General features: G+C 44.7%; 1 protein-coding gene across 1 annotated transcript in view; it reads left to right on the top strand.

Moving 5' to 3' along the window:
- SAP30BP (SAP30 binding protein) overlaps positions 1–18,327 on the top strand; it is a 127,977-nt gene that overhangs the window by 89,077 nt on the left and 20,573 nt on the right. The window contains exons 6-8 of the mRNA XM_068264122.1: positions 13,824–13,915; positions 16,642–16,702; positions 18,199–18,250. Coding sequence (XP_068120223.1) covers positions 13,824–13,915; positions 16,642–16,702; positions 18,199–18,250 — 205 coding nt within the window. The remainder of the gene's footprint in view (positions 1–13,823; positions 13,916–16,641; positions 16,703–18,198; positions 18,251–18,327) is intronic.

Raw genomic sequence — 18,327 nt, 5'->3', positions numbered from 1 at the left:
TTCACGTTATTTATTCAGGAAACAGGAATACAGATAGATACATTCATCATATCCTAGCCATGCCAATCTTCATGTTGCGTTACAAGCTCATGAGTAGACTCCCTCTTGAAGTCAATCAGGTACCTTCTTCCTAACTACGTTACACTAAACTACATATGTACAGCATACATTATATCAGATTACAGAAAGGACGAACATGCTTAGGTCCCAGTCGGCCTTGCGAGCTAGTGCAGAAGGAAGAAGCAGAAGTGAGTTCTCCATTGCTCGCTCCAGATTTAATACCGGTTAGGAAAGAGTTAAATATGACATCATCTTCGCCACCCCCTAGATAAGTCTATTGGTGGACTCACTTGTGGTGTCATCATACACACCTACTTGATTAATAATCGATGAGGCACTTGACCCAGATGCGGGAATGTGAATGTTTAGTAAATATGGCCAATGTTTACTGTTCCTGTCCTGTAAGTGGAGGTCAGAGTAAACCGATGGCCTTCTCTTAGGAACATGTTCTCAGTATCTGCGTGTATCTTCTGCTACACGCAGACCCTGAGATGCCTCTGTCTATTTTAAAGGCATACACTGCGGACAAGCCTTTTACATAAAACTCAGGCCAAGTAACTGAGGCCTACTTAAATTATAACAATCCCCCCTAAAACGGCTTGACCCGCAGATCCCAGCGTCTGAACCTCCCAGTACCTGGTTTCTTTCTTGTATGTTTCACTTTTCGATGTTCGTGCTCACACAACTTCTCTGCTCTAGGCGGTTACCCCTGGAAGAGAGAGAGCAAGACCTCTTGGTCTTCCTGTAACCAGGCTCTCTGGGGAGGCCCTACTTCTAAGTCCCTCAATACCACATGCTCAGCATTTGCGTCACTTGCGTATCACTCACAAACTTGCATGACCACAGAAAAGTGAAACGCGTTTGGTTGTTACAAAACGGAGCAGTGCCAGGTGCCTTCTAAAAGAGCGCCTTTATACAATCAGCTCCATCACAGGTACTACTAAACCTATACCCGTAACCCTGTATATCCCTTAATTTAAGCTATTGGTTCCGGAGATTGTTTATGAGGCACCAATCTCTGGACCAGGTTAATTTATTTTACGTAATTTTAACCCGCAACCTCACCTGGATAATGATGCCTAAAGTTGTCATCCCCATCCAGACGACCAGTGGGTGTAGAAAGAACTTTGGAACTGCAGATGCCCCGTCCGAGTGTCCCTGGAACATCACCGGAACCTTTGTCCACCAGGGCAGACTGGAACTCACCTGCTCATTTTTGTGTTCTACCTCGTGAAGATCACCTGTATCATGGTGAAATCTTACCTCTAACTTAGTGTACTGTTTGTTTAACCTTTGTAACAAAATGTGGTCGTCTTGGATCAAAACCTGTTCCCCTTTGTCCCATGTCGTGTTCTCTTTCAGGACGGGAACTACCCGTGAAGCTTTGACCTTCAGAGTTCTCTTAACAATTTGAGAAACAACGTCATCAAACCTGGATGACAGGATCCATATGGGATCTCCACTCACACAATATGTTCCCCTTGGAAACTCCCCCTTATCGGAACAATTATGAGAATATACCTTGAATGTATCACTAGACCTTATGTTAAAAAACCAAACCTTTCCTTCAGCCACCGGAACTATCGGTTGGGCTTCAGGGTGGATCTTTTGAATGGTAGCCTCGCCTTCTGCGTTATTGAGCCTGCAGGCTTCTTCACTAAATTTGGCTTGCCCCGGCCAACGCAGATACTTCTGCAAGAATTGCCCGCATGAGGACAACTCTACTTGCTTCACCTCCCCATCTAGCACCAAAAAAGGTTGACCTCTCAGGTCCTGGTGTAAGACACGGGTTGAGGTGGGAACTAAGGAAGTAGCGGTGCCTAAAGGAATGTTGCACCGTTTCCATTTGTTCACCCAAACATCTCGAAGCTGCCATGCAAAAGATCCTTCTCCAGAAAAATTAATATACCTCCCCTTGTCCAATCTCTCGCTGACAAAATATGTCCCCAGCTGTCCTGATTGGACCTCTTCCCCCCTTATGTCCTGAGGCACAATATGTACCTGAGGTCGGGAAGACTGTACTCTCTGCAATCTTTCGATTAAGAGTACCTCATCACTTACCCAACTATCATGAGGATAAGCGGCTGCATATGGACTGTGTAATATCGTCCCCTGTTGTGACCCGTGTGGTGTGAATGGGGTTCCCTGTGTGGGCTTTCCCTCCCCCGGGACCGCTCTCCCCACCCTCTTTGTCACCTGGAAATGTGGCTTGATCTCGATTGTTACTTCTTGTTTCGAGAACCACCCACCCTCGGCTTTCCAGCCTTTACGTGTGTATAGTTGTTTCAGAGGCACTCTCTGTTGGTAGCTCCAGAGTGTGATGTTGTCCCCTGCGTCTCTCTGGTAAGATAATTGACGCCTCCTGCTCGTTCCTCTCCAATCTGGAACCATCTCACTCTGCATAACCAAGACAAGGTACCCCTGAATCACACACTCCACCTTTTGCATGTACCCATTATACTGCAATGTACCTTTTAACAAACCTTTGGATCGGTGCATCGATTCTGGGAGTGTGGCATTCAATAGCAGATTTACACTGCCATTAAATTCCCACTGCCCGCACACTTGACCCTTCAGACCTTTTACCCACATTGTGCCATGAAATTTGCTTTCTCCTGGCACAAGTGCTCTTTTCCTCCGTCCCTGCATGGTTGCCCACATAATTGAGAAACATTGGCATATTTTGACCAATGATTCCAGATTGAACAAAATCATTCCTACCAAACCTTATTTTCTTTTAGACGGGCTCCTTCTTTGAGAGATAGGGTGGTTGGTAGCCACTTTTCGGATCCTTCTATTGGATCTAAACATTGTAAAGTGACAGGCACTTACACCTGTGGTGGCTGCACCATGTGCAGGTATATACAGGTGGGAAAAAGTGTCAGGCTGCCGGATGGTAGAAACTGGGAATTGGCACATTATGTTAATTGCAATACCACTTTGGTAGTGTATCTTCTTCTGTGCCCTTGCGGTGCATTTTATATAGGTAAAACCAAACGTGAACTGTGTTCACGGATTTCTGAACATGTGACCAATGTGAAAAGTATAAGCCTTTCCAGTTTCACTCCGGTAGCCAGGCACTTTAAAACTATGCATGCGGGTAGCCCTACCGCAATGCGGTTTGTAGGCCTTGATCGGATCCATGCCTCCATTAGAGGTGGGGACATGGATCGCCTATTACTGCAAAAGGAGTCACGCTGGATTTTCGAACTTGAGGCTACCAGGCCCCCTGGTCTGAACGAGCATACTAGTTATGCTTCGTTTTTACCACTCTGATGGGCTTGTGGGATCTATAGCTAATCTGGTATCTGTGGCATGCTTGGCCGACCCCGTGGATGGGGGGTTTTCCTGCCGCACATCGCCAGACATCTAGATGTGTGATCGCTGTATAGGTATTTGCCATATTATGGGCTGATGTTTGCCCTTATACCAGGAATGTTTACATGCGCGACTTATGTTAATATGAGCCGCGATTTATGTTGAGCTCCTGGGTGTTTGATTCAATATAGACAGGACCCTTTCCACTGTCACTATATAATGGGTTTTAGGTATTGTGTTATTGTAGAACCTGAGATTTAATGTTCTGTATGCTGCATTTGGGAGGATCTGAGATTTGTTTACCTGATGCCGCCCCTGTGCTGTTTCCCTTCCTGGTCTGGTGGGGCTGGTGTTGTGCTCGTCCTCGCCCGCCCCCTCCGGCGGCATGTCTGGGCGTGGGGGCGGGGCTTGGCGGACGCGCCGTGTTGGTTGCTTGGCGACTTTCGCGTGGTGTCTGCCTGCCCCGCCCCGTCGCCCGGCGGGTGTTCAGGCGGGTGGGCGGTGCCGTGCTGACGCTTCGGGTGGATGACTGGTGCCTGCCCGTGGTGTCGGCCGGCTCCGCCCTCCCGCCCGGCATTGGCCGCCGGTGGGGGCGGGCGTGGCTTGGCCTCTCTGCCCTTGCCGGGACCTCGGGGGGAATAAATAGGAGGCGACACAGGAAGTGTCATACCTCCAGAGGAAGCCGGTAGTCCGGCGAAACCGGTCGAGGACGCATGTGCTGCGTCCCGGCCTCCCCGCACCACGCACCTGTGATTTGCCTGGCCAATGGCCGTACATCTGGGCATCTAGTCCACCCGGCAGCCTCATCCAGCATCCACTAGCCCCAGCCGAAGACCAGCCTGCAATGATTATCCAGCTACAGATTATTGAGGCCATCTGGCGGGCAACTTCTGGTTGATCCTAGAGAGGAGCTACAGCATATGTAAGAACAATCCATGTTACTTAAGGCTTGCTTGCTCTCTTCTTTTTTGTGCTGCTGCTGCTGCCAAACGGATTCTACTGTGCTGGTGGCCTGCTTGCTGTGTTGCTTGTGCTGCATTAACCTGATTGAATTGTGCTGAGGCAATGAGAATTACATGCATTACCCTATGAGGGAGAATTTGTACGCATGGATGTCTACCTCTGCTGCTTGAACCAGAGGCTTATGCTATTGTGGCTTACTACTCTTGTTGGATTTCCTTGCCTTACCTTTCTCTATTGGATAAGATGACCCTGGCCTATACATCTGCTGACTTAATGTCCCTATCTGTGGCTTACACACTAGGAATATATGAATCAACCTACCATCATTTGAAGATATTGCATCATTATTGAACTATCCGCTTGTCCCATAATTGGAACTTTCATATATACATTAGGAGTCTGAGCCCAGACGGGTACACTGGTGTTTGAATTTTTGCAGTGGGGCAGGTGCACATGCTTCACTTCATCTTTTTGATTACAGGTCAAATAGGGGCTAGCTATTGGATGAGGGTAATTGAAGGCTGTAGGGGAGGGGCTTGTTAGGTGGGGTGGGTGCTTCTTTGGGGAGGCTCGGGAGGCTCACATTTTTAAATTGTTTTTGATACAGTGATTAATAAAAGTTTGTGTAGATATTTTCTTAAAAATAGTCTGAGCAGTTTTTGTTTGATTTGGACCATACCCACCCATATATATCTCACAGTGTTTGATTTACGTGTGTATAGTTGTTTCAGAGGCACTCTCTGTTGGTAGCTCCAGAGTGTGATGTTGTCCCCTGCGTCTCTCTGGTAAGAGAATTGACGCCTCCTGCTCGTTCCTCTCCAATCTGGACCCATCTCACTCTGCATAACCAAGACAAGGTACCCCTGAATCACACACTCCACCTTTTGCATGTACCCATTGTACTGCAATGTACCTTTTAACAAACCTTTGGATCGGTGCATTGATTCTGGGAGTGTGGCATTCAATAGCAGATTTACACTGCCATTAAATTCCCACTGCCCGCACACTTGACCCTTCAGACCTTTCACCCACCTTGTGCCATGAAATTTGCTTTCTCCTGGCACAAGTGCTCTTTTCCTCCGTCCCTGCATGGTCCATCTGTGCCAAGCGGAGGGAGGTGTGAAAGGATCAGTACCTTTGTCACCCAACATTAACATGCTTGGGCCTTGCATTCTCATTAACCCCTTATTATACATGAGAATGTCCTCTCTTCGTTCTCCTAGGACGGAATGGCAACCTAGGATCACCATCAGCATGGTACACTTCATTATAAAAGCACCACCCTGGGAAAGAAAAACATTAGCACTTTGCATTATGCTTTGCTCCGACAGTTTTGTTAGTCTCTTTCCGATTTCAGGAATCTCGTGGTTTAGTCTCTTTCCAATTTCAGGAATCTCGTGTTTTAGTCTCTTTCCGATTTCAGGAATCTCGTGTTCCTCCAAGCTTAGATTGGCATCTGGAACCTTTCGCTTATCCGACTGACATCTCCATCTTTGCTGCCAGCACTGCAGCGGTCTCAATTCCATATTGCCAAACACCTGAAATCGAAATACAAACAAATCAATTCTTATTAATGATTTGGGATTCGCCCTGCGGCTTGTACTCTTTACACTTTAAATTGATCAATATATATCGTAATTGATCTCGTTGCTTTATGGTTCTCCTGAACTCTGTTTACTCTTATTGGTAGATTGGAGTTAAACTTCACCCCCCTACCTCAGTACTATCCTCAGTACTTACCTGTTTAAAATATGCTCCCGCGGACTTCACCTATGGAAGCTCGCTTCACCTTTGGAAGCTCTCACCCCATTGCAGCTCACTCCACATCCCCCCTTATCTGTCCATGCGCGGCCGTCGCATGCACAGATTACGGATGCCACACCTGATGCTGCTTTGCAGGTGAGCCTGCAATGCTCTTACTCATTATCGCATTTACTTATCTAGAACTTCATCGCGATACCAGCTCTGCTAGAAGTTCTGTGTGTTGTACCCTCTGACCAATGTTTGCCGTGCCACCACCTAAACTACCAAAAAAAACTGGCTGCCTCCCTGTAGGAAGGAGCACTTTGCACTTAAACTACACAGGGTGCAGGGCTAAGCATACCAGCGTCACATGCCTGTATGCAGATCCCTGAATGCCCACATGGAAGGTAGTCACATGGCAAACAGCGTACTGATACACTGTCACTCTGTAAACGGCAATTCTATCATCTATATAATTGCCCCATGAACTGTTGTCAGTCCTTGTTCTATGTGCTACAATTGATAGGAGCTGGAAAAAACATATTTGACCAATCAGTGGACGAAAAAAACGCACACAAAACAGCCCAGCATAGACCTCTCAGTCCAGCTCTGGCCCTGTCCACGACAAAAAACCGGAAAAAAACCCGGATTGGTCAACTCCCTTTTTTCCACCTCCGGCACCCCCTTGATGCACTGTCCCCCCCTATACTCTATTGGGAACTCATGCTGCACCACCCATTAAGGTGCCCCACTTACAGGAATAATCCCATAAGCAACACAGTACAGACCCATTTCCGATCTGTACTGCTCCGTGTGTCCCTGCACCGAGCTGGGAAACACTTCCTATTCTGGCATTCCTTTCCATGGACTCTGGGAAAAACTCTGGGGAAATACGTTGAAACCCGAGACACACAGTAGCATGTCTCCGTATCTCTCCCCCTCTCCCTTTCAGCTGCTCTGCCCGGAGCCGCGAGCACAGCCTGACGTGACGTGGATCCCCCAGCCCCTCCTCCCCCCTGCCATGACGTGTGGGGGCCATGACTCACGGGGGCGGGCTCTCTCCACTGCCGCCATTTTGAGTCCTGGATTGCCAGCTAAGATGGCTGCTCCCATAGCAGCCTCTCGTTCCTATAAACCTTAGGAAAGAACACAATCAAATAGAACATACATTTTTTTTTTATGCCTAGTCACACACAGCATCTATCCACAGTGCACAAAAATCAGCCTCAGCATTCCTTCACGTCTCAGCTGTAATCCGAACTGCAATCAGACATACGGATCCCCAGAGACGTAGGAATCTTTCTCACTCTATCACAGACATAACTAAGAACCGCCCGAGCGAGCTATACGACTCCAAACCACTGTAACTGGTTTAACTGTTAACAACCCAGCTCGAACTTCAACACAATACAGACATTGAAAAAACATGTTAGCAGCAGCACCGACTGGAAATGCGAGAGACGTGCAGAACATCTCACAAACAGAAAGACACTCGCTTTCCTCCTCTCTCCCTCTATCCCCTCTCTCCACAACTCATCTGCAGCTTATCTCAGCCATAACTCAGAACTATTACAGCGCTATTACTGAGACGAACAACAGACGAGCTGGCTACACAACATAACAGATACCGACATTTAAAGCCTTTGAAGCAGCTCTGACTGGGACGAGATAAGCCTACTTATCTCCCTACGCTTTCCATGATGGACAGAGAGGGAAAAAAAAACACCCTCATCGGGCTCGGGAAAAAACGCCAGCTCACCGAAGAAAAACTTACTTCTCTCCTGTCTACTCTGCTACCCCTGCTGGTTTCCCTCTGCCGCGGGGGACCCCCCCCCCTGCTCTATCTGGACATTCTTCCCAGCCTCTGTAGAGACATGGAGAGAAGAGAAGAGAGGAAAAAAACTGCTTTCCAGCACAAACATGCTTGAGACAAATGCAGAGATAACCACTCCGTAAATACACAACACAGGAAGCTTGAAACTGAAGAAAAAAAAAAACCAAGCACATAAACCAGACTCCCCCCTCCCACCATGCATGGGAGAGATGAGAAGCCCGCAGCCACCATGCTGCAATTAACACAGAACGTACACATTAACACATTAACCTCTCCTTGTTATAATACCCAAATACAACACAGATAAGGCCATACAACAACGTAAACAAACTTGCCTGAGCAGCAGATTCTTCGCAATTCACCAGCATTCCGCAACTTTTCCCACGAAACCTCTGTGGACACCGGAACGTCAGTGGGGGGCATCCACCTTCCCCCACAGCGGATCAATCTCCAGCGGCAGTTGCGAGCAGCCGTAGCCTCGGAGAGTTCCTTCTGACCCAGGTTTTTAGGCTTGTAACCGTGTGCACATGCAGTTACAGTGTAACGTCCAAGAGTTTCGCCGCTGATTTTTCGAATTGCTGTAGTGTGCTTGGCTCCCGCACACTTCCCACACCACTTATCAGTATCAGCTTGATAAGCTTTACCGTCTGCGTCCGTCTATTCCGCTTGTCTTGCTGTGGAATATCTTGAAAACTTCTTTTTCGGCCCCGGCCCGTCTGCCTGTTTTGCTAAACAGGGAAGGGTTTAACGGCACCACTGTTATAAACTGTTCTTATCACCTTGCTTCGACACCATCGTCTCACAGACTGTGAGATCACTTGACTCTCCACACAGCAAACAGGAGATAGACTTCCTCAGGCTTTTTCAATGTTCACGTTATTTATTCAGGAAACAGGAATACAGATAGATACATTCATCATATCCTAGCCATGCCAATCTTCATGTTGCGTTACAAGCTCATGAGTAGACTCCCTCTTGAAGTCAATCAGGTACCTTCTTCCTAACTACGTTACACTAAACTACATATGTACAGCATACATTATATCAGATTACAGAAAGGACGAACATGCTTAGGTCCCAGTCGGCCTTGCGAGCTAGTGCAGAAGGAAGAAGCAGAAGTGAGTTCTCCATTGCTCGCTCCAGATTTAATACCGGTTAGGAAAGAGTTAAATATGACATCATCTTCACCACCCCCTAGATAAGTCTATTGGTGGACTCACTTGTGGTGTCATCATACACACCTACTCGATTAATAATCGATGAGGCACTTGACCCAGATGCGGGAATGTGAATGTTTAGTAAATATGGCCAATGTTTACTGTTCCTGTCCTGTAAGTGGAGGTCAGAGTAAACCGATGGCCTTCTCTTAGGAACATGTTCTCAGTATCTGCGTGTATCTTCTGCTACACGCAGACCCTGAGATGCCTCTGTCTATTTTAAAGGCATACACTGCGGACAAACCTTTTACATAAAACTCAGGCCAAGTAACTGAGGCCTACTTAAATTATAACAATTATGTTAATTTTTATGCAAACATATGCGGATTGAAAGTCGACCAATCATGACCCACCCAGGTTTAAATTGATTGGTCCATTTTTAAGCTGCATATATCTGCATAACCATTTACATAATCCTGCATGAACATGGAAATATTTGCATCTCATTGTTTATCCCTTCCTGGCAGCTGAACTTGCTCGATAGAGAAACACTTCATCTATCTGTGGGAAAGAGACCTTCTTGTTCTAGTGAGATGCAACTGGTATGACCGGCAATCTTTTACCCCATTTAGGTAAATGTGTCTGTGGGTTGTCATATGAAGTGATTGTAGCAGACTAGCAAAGCACAGAGTAATGCTGGGCATACACGGCCCTCTTTTTATTATCAATCGAGCCGCTGATGGCTCGATTGATATCATCCAACGTGTCCGATCACTGCGCCAGATCGATACTGCGCTCGATCCCCGCGAGCGAACGATGGAAGAAACGAAGCGCAGATAAGGAAGGGGACGAGCGGGAATCGATCCACGCGGACGAGCGGGGACACCCCAGCAACGAGCCAGCGGCTCAATTCCGGAGCAGAATTGCACTGTGTATGCCCAGCATAACACCCTAACAAAAAAAAAAAATCTTATAAATCTTGCCATCTAAAGGTGGACAATCTGATGTATTTTTTTTTTATTTTCTTTTTTTTTAACTGTGAAACAAAAAAATAGTGATTTGTTAGCAGAAGGGATGGTCAATGAGCATGCAAATTTTAATGCAAATTGATTCAGTCAAATCCTGCTAAGGTAAAATGCAATTGGTCCATTTTCACGCTGCATAAATTTGCATTCAAAAGTTGCATAATTCTGCATCCACTCTAAATTATTTACATCGTATTGTCCATCCCTGATTAGCAGACTGCCACTTACTTATAAATGGGCATCCTTCAGCTGAGCATCAGCATTGGTTGAGTGTTCCGAGTGACTGTTTGGGAAATGTGATATGTATACTGTATGTAGTCATTGGCTTGCCTTATAAGCCATTCTCTTTAGCACTTGTGTGAAATGATGTCACTGCTTACACATAAACACGATGGCTGCACAGAGCTGCCCGCTGTCTGGCATTTTGTGAAGTGCAGAAAGCAGCTCAGCAAGTAAGATTGATGACTGAAGGAGTTATGTGTAAATTTGAGTGTGGAGTCGCACTTGCTTGGCTTCCATCAATTCCAGATGGTCAGGTGTGCAGATCTAATAGTCCCGGACACCATGGGACTCAAACTGTGGCAAATGAAGAGAAAGATCCGCACCACCTTCAGAAAAGCTTAGTCTGTTTTATTGGAAAAAAACATACAAATTTAAAAAGAACTTTAAGGCAGGACAGTCCACTGTTTCGGGCTCCTGCCCATCTTCATGCTGCCTAGTTCTGAAGTAACATACAAAAACACCAACTGGGGGAGTTGGAGGTGTGACTAGATATGTAAATAGGCTGTTTCCCATCAGGTCCTCTAATTAGTATATACTCAGTGATTGGTTGTTTCTCTGTATATATGTTGGTGTTTTTGTATGTTACTTCAGAACTAGGCAGCATGAAGATGGGCAGGAGCCCGAAACAGTGGACTGTCCAGCCTTAAAGTTCTTTTTAAATTTGTATGTTTTTTTCCAATAAAACAGACTAAGCTTTTCTGAGGGTGGTGCAGATCTTTCTCTTCATTTGCCGGAGTTATGTGTAAAGGCACTCAGGGCTATACATGGAGTCTGGTCAGATTCTCTGCAGTGATACATTCTTGCTGTTCTTTTGTAGTGTGTTTTTCTACATTTATAAGCCTATTACTCTATCTTCTTCAATTGTAATATTGTGATACTGAGCTGTGTTCCTGCTGTCAAAATTTTCAGCCTTATTTCTTCTGTCCTATAAGTTCCTATATCTGTTCTAATGTGGTCTGTGTTACTACAGCCTTTCCTAGTTGCACAGTCTCTGTATTATATCTAATCTTTTTTCCTTTGTCGAGCCTTGTCAGCCCAGAGAGGAATGCACTGCCTCTGCTGTGATAGGGAGAAGTTATGCACGCCTCCCCCACGCCCCCTGCAGGCTCTGTGTGTGTGCTGTGTGTATGAGTCACAGCCAGCGTCTCTGCCCACAGCCAGCCTTTCTGTGACCTTGTGAACAGCTGTGAGTGCAGAAAGATCAGTTCAAAGCCCAGGCAAGCAGCCAAGGCAACAAGCTGGAGAAATATTACAGCGGTCAAGTCACGTTTGAGAGGAGCCTCTGCAAACAGGCACCTGCTCTGATGATGTATTTCCTGTTTGGCGGCCATCTTCATTGTTTACAAATACAATGAATAAAACAGTGATTTTAGCACCAAGAAAGCAGCAGGAGGAGGGAAAATGTCAGAGGGGGCTAGGAGAAGACAACAAACAGGCCGGTACATTTATTTATGTAAGATTTCACAGTACAGTTTCTCTTTAAAGGAAAACTGTAATCAAAGTGATATGGAGGCTGCCATGTTTATTTCCTTTTAAACCATACCAGATGCCTGTCAGCCCAGCTGAGCTGTTTGGCTGCGGTAGTGTCTGAATCACACCAGAAACAGGCATGCAGCTAATCTGTCAGAAACACCTGACCTGCTGCTTGCTTGATCAGGGTCTATAGCTATAAGTATTAGAGGCAGAGGATCAACAGGACAGCCAGGTAACTGGTATTGCTTAAAAGGAAATAAATATGGCAGCCTCCATATCCCTCTCGCTTCAGTTGTCCTTTTAAAGTGAATGGGAATCTAAAAAAGAAAAATGAACCAGATTCTTACCTAAGAGGGAAGGCTCTGGGTGCTATAGCTCCTTCCTGCTCCTCTCTCGGTCCCCGTTCCAGCGCTGGCTCCCCCATAGCAGTATTCTACCAAATTGGTCAAATACAGCTTTCCATCGCCGAAGGAAGCTGCGGAAGTTTTTAGGAGCTATAATGCTCTGTATGACGGACGGCTCCATACTGCGCATGCACGTGTGCCCTCTCTTTCGCACTCGCGAGCACAGTCGTCCGTCTTTGGGAGCGCTCGAGCTCTCGAAGACTTCCGAAGCCTCCTTCGGCGGGGATTCTAATGGGGAGCCAACGCTGCAACAAGCGGACCACGAGTGGAGCAGCAGGGCTCTATACAGAGAGCAGATACCCAGAGCCTTCCCTCTCCTTAGGTAAGTATCTGGTTCATTTGTATTTCATTATTTCCACTAGCTTTAAAGTGGTCTGAAAGTCAGCATTTCTACTTTGCTCTAAAAGATTCTTCACAGCTTGAAAGCTACTATCCCAGAAAAAAATTCTAGCAGAGCATCATTGAAATGGTTAAACAAAGCACTTTGTCCTGCTATTCAGCTTCACATCCGAATCCAAACTGTAGATAACAGTATCTTTTTTACTTGTTAAACACAAATGTATCAACACTGGAATGTAAACAAACACTCTCTGAGAAACTATCTCTGCTTCCAGCACACACAGTGTTCAGAATAGCTCATTAGAAGATTTTCATATATAATAAAAAGCAGTTATAACAGAAAAATAATAAAATGCAATGGCAGGTTTCAGGGAAAGATAAACTACACTTTGGAAGCATGTAATTTGTTAACAGACAATATTGCGTGTGCACAAAAGGAAATATGATAACTGTATGAGTAATACAAAGTAGGAAAACACATTTTTATTGAATGTTATGGCAGAGTTTCAGACCACTTTAAAGTACACTGTGGACCGTGATGATGGAAAGAGTTTTGAGATGCGAGGTGTGGTTCCAAGTGTATTTTTTTGCAGAGTGCTGTGCTGCTGCCTTTTACCTTCTGTCTCTGTCTGATCATAGTGTCCAGTGATCACAGGCCATTATATATTAGGCATAGCATAGAGCTGGCAGTAGGGTGGAGTGTCTGTGCAGTGATGGGGAGTGTAGGTTCTAAGCATCTGGAGTGGGTTGCTGGGTACACAGTGTGTATAGTGCGGAGTGTGTGACAGGAGGCGATGTTCGTTGTGCATGCAGTACATTGTCTTTAATCACATCAAAGGCATGGCCCCTTCTGACATCATATGCCGACTAGGGACACATCATATGCCAGCTAGGGACACATCATATGCCAGCTAGGGACACAGTGCTGCTCCTGCCTTTACAGCTGCATTCAGCCCATTTAGCTGTAATAAGCCTATGCCAAGCGCTGCAGTGGACAGGCTGCCGCCTAGAACGTGTTTTGCCTTGATAAAGGGACCCTGCGGTTCAGAAACTTTGAAATCCTTTATTGTTCCATTTAACATTAAGTCAAAGGATATGCCAGCTCCTGCATGTATACCTTAACAGCTGCAGTCTGACACATCATCTAGCATCTTTTTATTACATTCCACTTTAATAATGCTGCTGTTATTTAAGAATTCAAATAACTCTTCTTTCCAAACTTTAGGAGAAAATTCATAAATTGTATGAGAGGAAGCTGAAGGAGGGGACAGATATGAACCAGATTATCCAGAAGAAGAAAGAGTTCCGGAACCCAAGGTGAGGCTGGCAGAGAGGGACATCTCTAACCGGTGCACAGGAAGTGGGTGCTGTTGGTATTTGTGAAGATCCAGATTCTTGTCATTCCCTTTGCCTGTTAGGAAAATGGCATTCATTATGTAGTTTCTACACGCAATACTGCTATATATTGTTTCTGCTGAATATTACAAGTAGATGATTTGTAGACAGGCTGTTTTGGGATATTTATAGATCCAATATTCCTCATAAGACTGTCACATTTTAAAGTGAATCTGAAATGAAAATAAACTTATAATATAATGACGTGTATGTGTAGTACAGCTAAGAAATAGATCATTAGTAGCAAAGATATGAGTCCCAGATTGTTTCCAGTACAGGAAGAGTTAAGAAACTTCACTTATCTATGCAAAAGGGCTTCTCTGAGCTCTCCGACTAATTTAGTCAGAGAGCAATGCTATTTTCTGAAGCACTTATACATCAAAGAAATGATGAAAGACAACTTCACATAACATTTTACTGTAGGGATGTGCAAAGGGTAACTGGCTCTGTGCTATTTCATAGTTTAAAATTCAGAGTGTAATGTGTAAACTGCAAATTTTAGAGAATGGTGCAATGTTATAAAAACAAGCTATATAACTGAAAATAAAAATGAGACTATTTTCTTTGCTACTAATGTTCTATAAATTATCCTTAAATTATCCATACTACACATACAATTAATTATATCATTTTTTTTTCTTTTTGCTTAAGTGTCTCTTTAAGGCTTGAAAAGTATATGGTAGTTTGAGTATGTGGTGTTGGGAGTATTGCTAGCATTCGGATTTGATGATTCCCCACAACCCTCACTGATCTTAACAGACTCTTTCAAGACTTGTGTGGTAATTGAGCAAAAATTGCCCCTGCTCTGTGCAGGTATTTACTCTTGCAAGTAGGGAAAGCACCTTTTGCTCTCTCTAATGAAGACTAGTGCAGCCCAGAGTTCAGATTCCTGACCAGTAAGGCCCGGTTCACATTAGCGTTCGCTGTCCGGATCCTCCTGATCTGATCCGGACCGTATACTGTACAAACGGAATGTACGTTCTGCATAGCAATGCAAAGTCTATGCGGACGTTCACATGCGTACGTTCCGTACAGAACGGAGCCGGATCGGATCCGGACAGTTTTCCAACATGCGCTATTTTTCGGGTCCGGTCATCCGGCCCACGCACCCGGGCCAGATCCTGACCCGAACATGCGGCCATGCTGTGCAGTGAGAAACGGATGTTTCTCATCACACTGGCAATAGGACCGGATGCTTCCAGCACCGGTCCTATGCTACTTGGGGGGCCCGGACTACACGCCGGTATCCACCATGCTTGCGGTGCCTTTCTGGCACTGCAATGTATCTAGTTCCGGCTACTTTATTGTAGCCGGAACTGACTACTTTATTGTAGCCGGAACTGATATATTCCGGATCCGCAACTTGTGGCCACCGCAGAGACCAGTACAGTCTCTTTGCGACCCCCGGACACTTGCGGACTCGAACCGCAAGTGTGAATGGGGCCTTAATTAATGCAACTAAGGCTTTTTTGAAATGTATTACTGGCTACAAGTTGAAATTTATCAAGCGGTTCCCATGAGTCCCAAGGGAGAATTACATTTAACAAATTGTTGTTAGTTGCACAATTAATATAGCCGTGATGCTTAAAGAGAAACTCCGACCAAGAATTGAACTTCATCCCAATCAGTAGCTGATACCCCCTTTCCCATGAGAAGTCTATTCCTTTTCTCGAATAGACCATCAGGGGGCGCTGTATGGCTGATATTGTGGTGAAACCCCTCCCACAAGAAACTCTGAGGACCATGGTACTCCTGGCAGTTTCTTATCTGTGAACCTTGTTACATTGTGGGAAATAGCTGTTTACAGCTGTTTCCAACTGCCAATCACTGAATCTGAGAGAGCCTAAGCGCTTTGAGTCCTATGGGAGAAAAGCACTATAGAAATGTTATTGTATTATTGTATTGTATAAAAAGCAAGCAGCAGCGACATCACCTGTCAGCAGTAAAAATGTCACCATGTGATAAATGTCAGACTGTAAATCAGGGAGAAGAAAGCTTTTACAATGAGCAAACACTGACTAAATCATTTATACATAATTATTGTAAAAATAAAGCCCTTTTTATTACCTTATTTTCACTGGAGTTCCTCTTTAAGTCAGTGTGGATTTTCACATTTAAATGTACAGTTTGTGCTATCAGGGAGGTCCCTCCAACTGTAAGAATACTGCATATTCCTAGGAGTTGGTGAAGATCTACTGTCCCTCTGGCAATGCCATCAACCAGTGATGAGTTATGTTCAGAACAAAGAGTCACTCATATAGTTTAAACTTCTCCTTGTGTTCAGCAATCTGAGATATGTAGACAGCAGGAGTAAGGGCCTGTTTCCACGACACGCAGATTCTGGATGCAAAAAAACTGACTCAAATGAATGTCTATGGGCCTGTTTCCACTAAATGTGATTTTTCTGATGCAGATTTTCCCATAGGCATTCATTGGAGTCCGTTTTCTGCATCCAGAATCCGCGTGCAGTGGAAATAGGTCGGAAAGGTGTTTTGGTTTTGTTTGCTTTGCTCAGACAGTGTTTGCTTTTTTTCAGGAGTTTAACTGTGAATAGTTCTGTTGTTGGATGATGTATACTACGACTAGATGTACAACAGTCTTCCATTTTGCTTACTGAAATGTGTTTTTTGTCCCCCCCTCTTTCCTAGTATATATGAAAAACTCATTCAGTTCTGTTCTATTGATGAACTCGGAACGAATTATCCCAAGGTAAGTTGTCTTCCCATAGCAGAGACCAGTTTCAGATGAAATGTTATATCAGATACGCTATATGCAAATATTCTATCAGAAAGTAGGGCCAGTCTCCTGACCCAGGAACTCCATCAGAATGCACAGTAATGACCGTCCTAAAAAAATGTACCTTTCTGACTGATAGTTGTTTGGTTTATTTTTTGGTAATCAGATCCATTACCAAACTGGCTCTACCGTACAGAAATACAATCTGTTTCCATCTAATATTTCACCAATCTCTTCTAAAAATCGGTCAAGATAGATTGGTAATCTGTCAGTGTGTGTAGTCCTCTCTTTACCCTTAAGGTAAAAATGCCCTAGTTTCATCTGTAATTGCCCTCGGAGCACACAAAAATATCACTCTCGGGGCCTTCGCTAGGGTTGCTACTTTACCATAGAAATCATGAGAAGTATTTTCCACTACAGTGATTCAATTTGCAAATCGCAGTCGCTTTCTGGCTCAATTTTTAGAGTGATAATGCAATGCAAATGAAAAATCACAATCGCATAACAAAATAAATGAAAAATCGCAATCTCTGGCGTTTGTGATTGCGATTGTCATGGAAAAGGGCCCTAAGATATGCAAACTGGTTTTCCTCAGCTTCTCAATCTTTTATTGTTATTATTTAGTATTTATATGGGGCTGACATCTTCCACAGCACTGGGCAGAGTATATGGTCTTGTCACTAGCTGTCCCTCAGAGGGGCTCACAATCTAATCCCACCATAGTCCTGTGTCTACAGTGTTCTCCCCAGAAATGTTTTCCAGCAAGGTGGCATGAAATAGTAGCCGGGTGAGATGAGAGATTGCAGGGCCGGTGCTTCTGTGTGCATCTCTGCTTATAGAATAGGAAGTGAGCTGATGACAGCCGGGTGGTCACCAAAACTGGCTGGGTGGTGCACGCGGCTAAAAGAGCATGGGGAGAACACTGTCTGTATGCATCATGTAATATATGGAACCTTACCCCGATTTATCCTGATGGGTGGGCAAGGAGCTATATAAATAATAATAATAACCTGACTCGTCCAGGAAAAAATAGCTGAAAGGGGTATGGACGAGTCAGCCTCGTCCAGCAGTTCTAAGGCAGGGTTCCGCTTTGCATTTGCCGCAGTAATATTCACATTCATATGCAAATTTGTGTATGCTCTGGAAACCTCACACACCAACATGAATTTCAATACAAAAAACCCATGCCAAAAACTGCATGTTTTCTGCCAAAAAGCTGACAAGTGGGGAAGTTGTGGCCTGGCAGAAAAGAAAAATTTAAATGGATCTTTTTTACAAGATTTTGTGTTGGAAGCTTTTATTATACTCAGAATGTATACTAGACCCTTGCTTGACACACTTTGGTAAGTTACAGGCAAACATTCCATGGCCAGTAACTGAAGGACTTTTTGCACAGAGATCCAGCAGAGATTGAAGGCCAGGGAGGGAACTTCCATCCGTTTTCTGACGTCTCTGTCCTCTGTTTACAGGATATGTTTGATCCCCATGGATGGTCAGAAGATTCATATTATGAGGCTCTAGGTATTTTTTTTTTGTCTATAATAACAATAAATAATGTATATTAAAGCAAAATATTTTCTTATTATACAGCGATTTCA

Source organism: Hyperolius riggenbachi, chromosome 12, assembly GCF_040937935.1.
Source record: "Hyperolius riggenbachi isolate aHypRig1 chromosome 12, aHypRig1.pri, whole genome shotgun sequence".
Classification (NCBI taxonomy): Eukaryota; Metazoa; Chordata; class Amphibia; order Anura; family Hyperoliidae; genus Hyperolius; species Hyperolius riggenbachi.
Note: the sequence above shows the minus strand (reverse complement) of the source record. Positions and strands in the feature narration are given on the sequence as shown.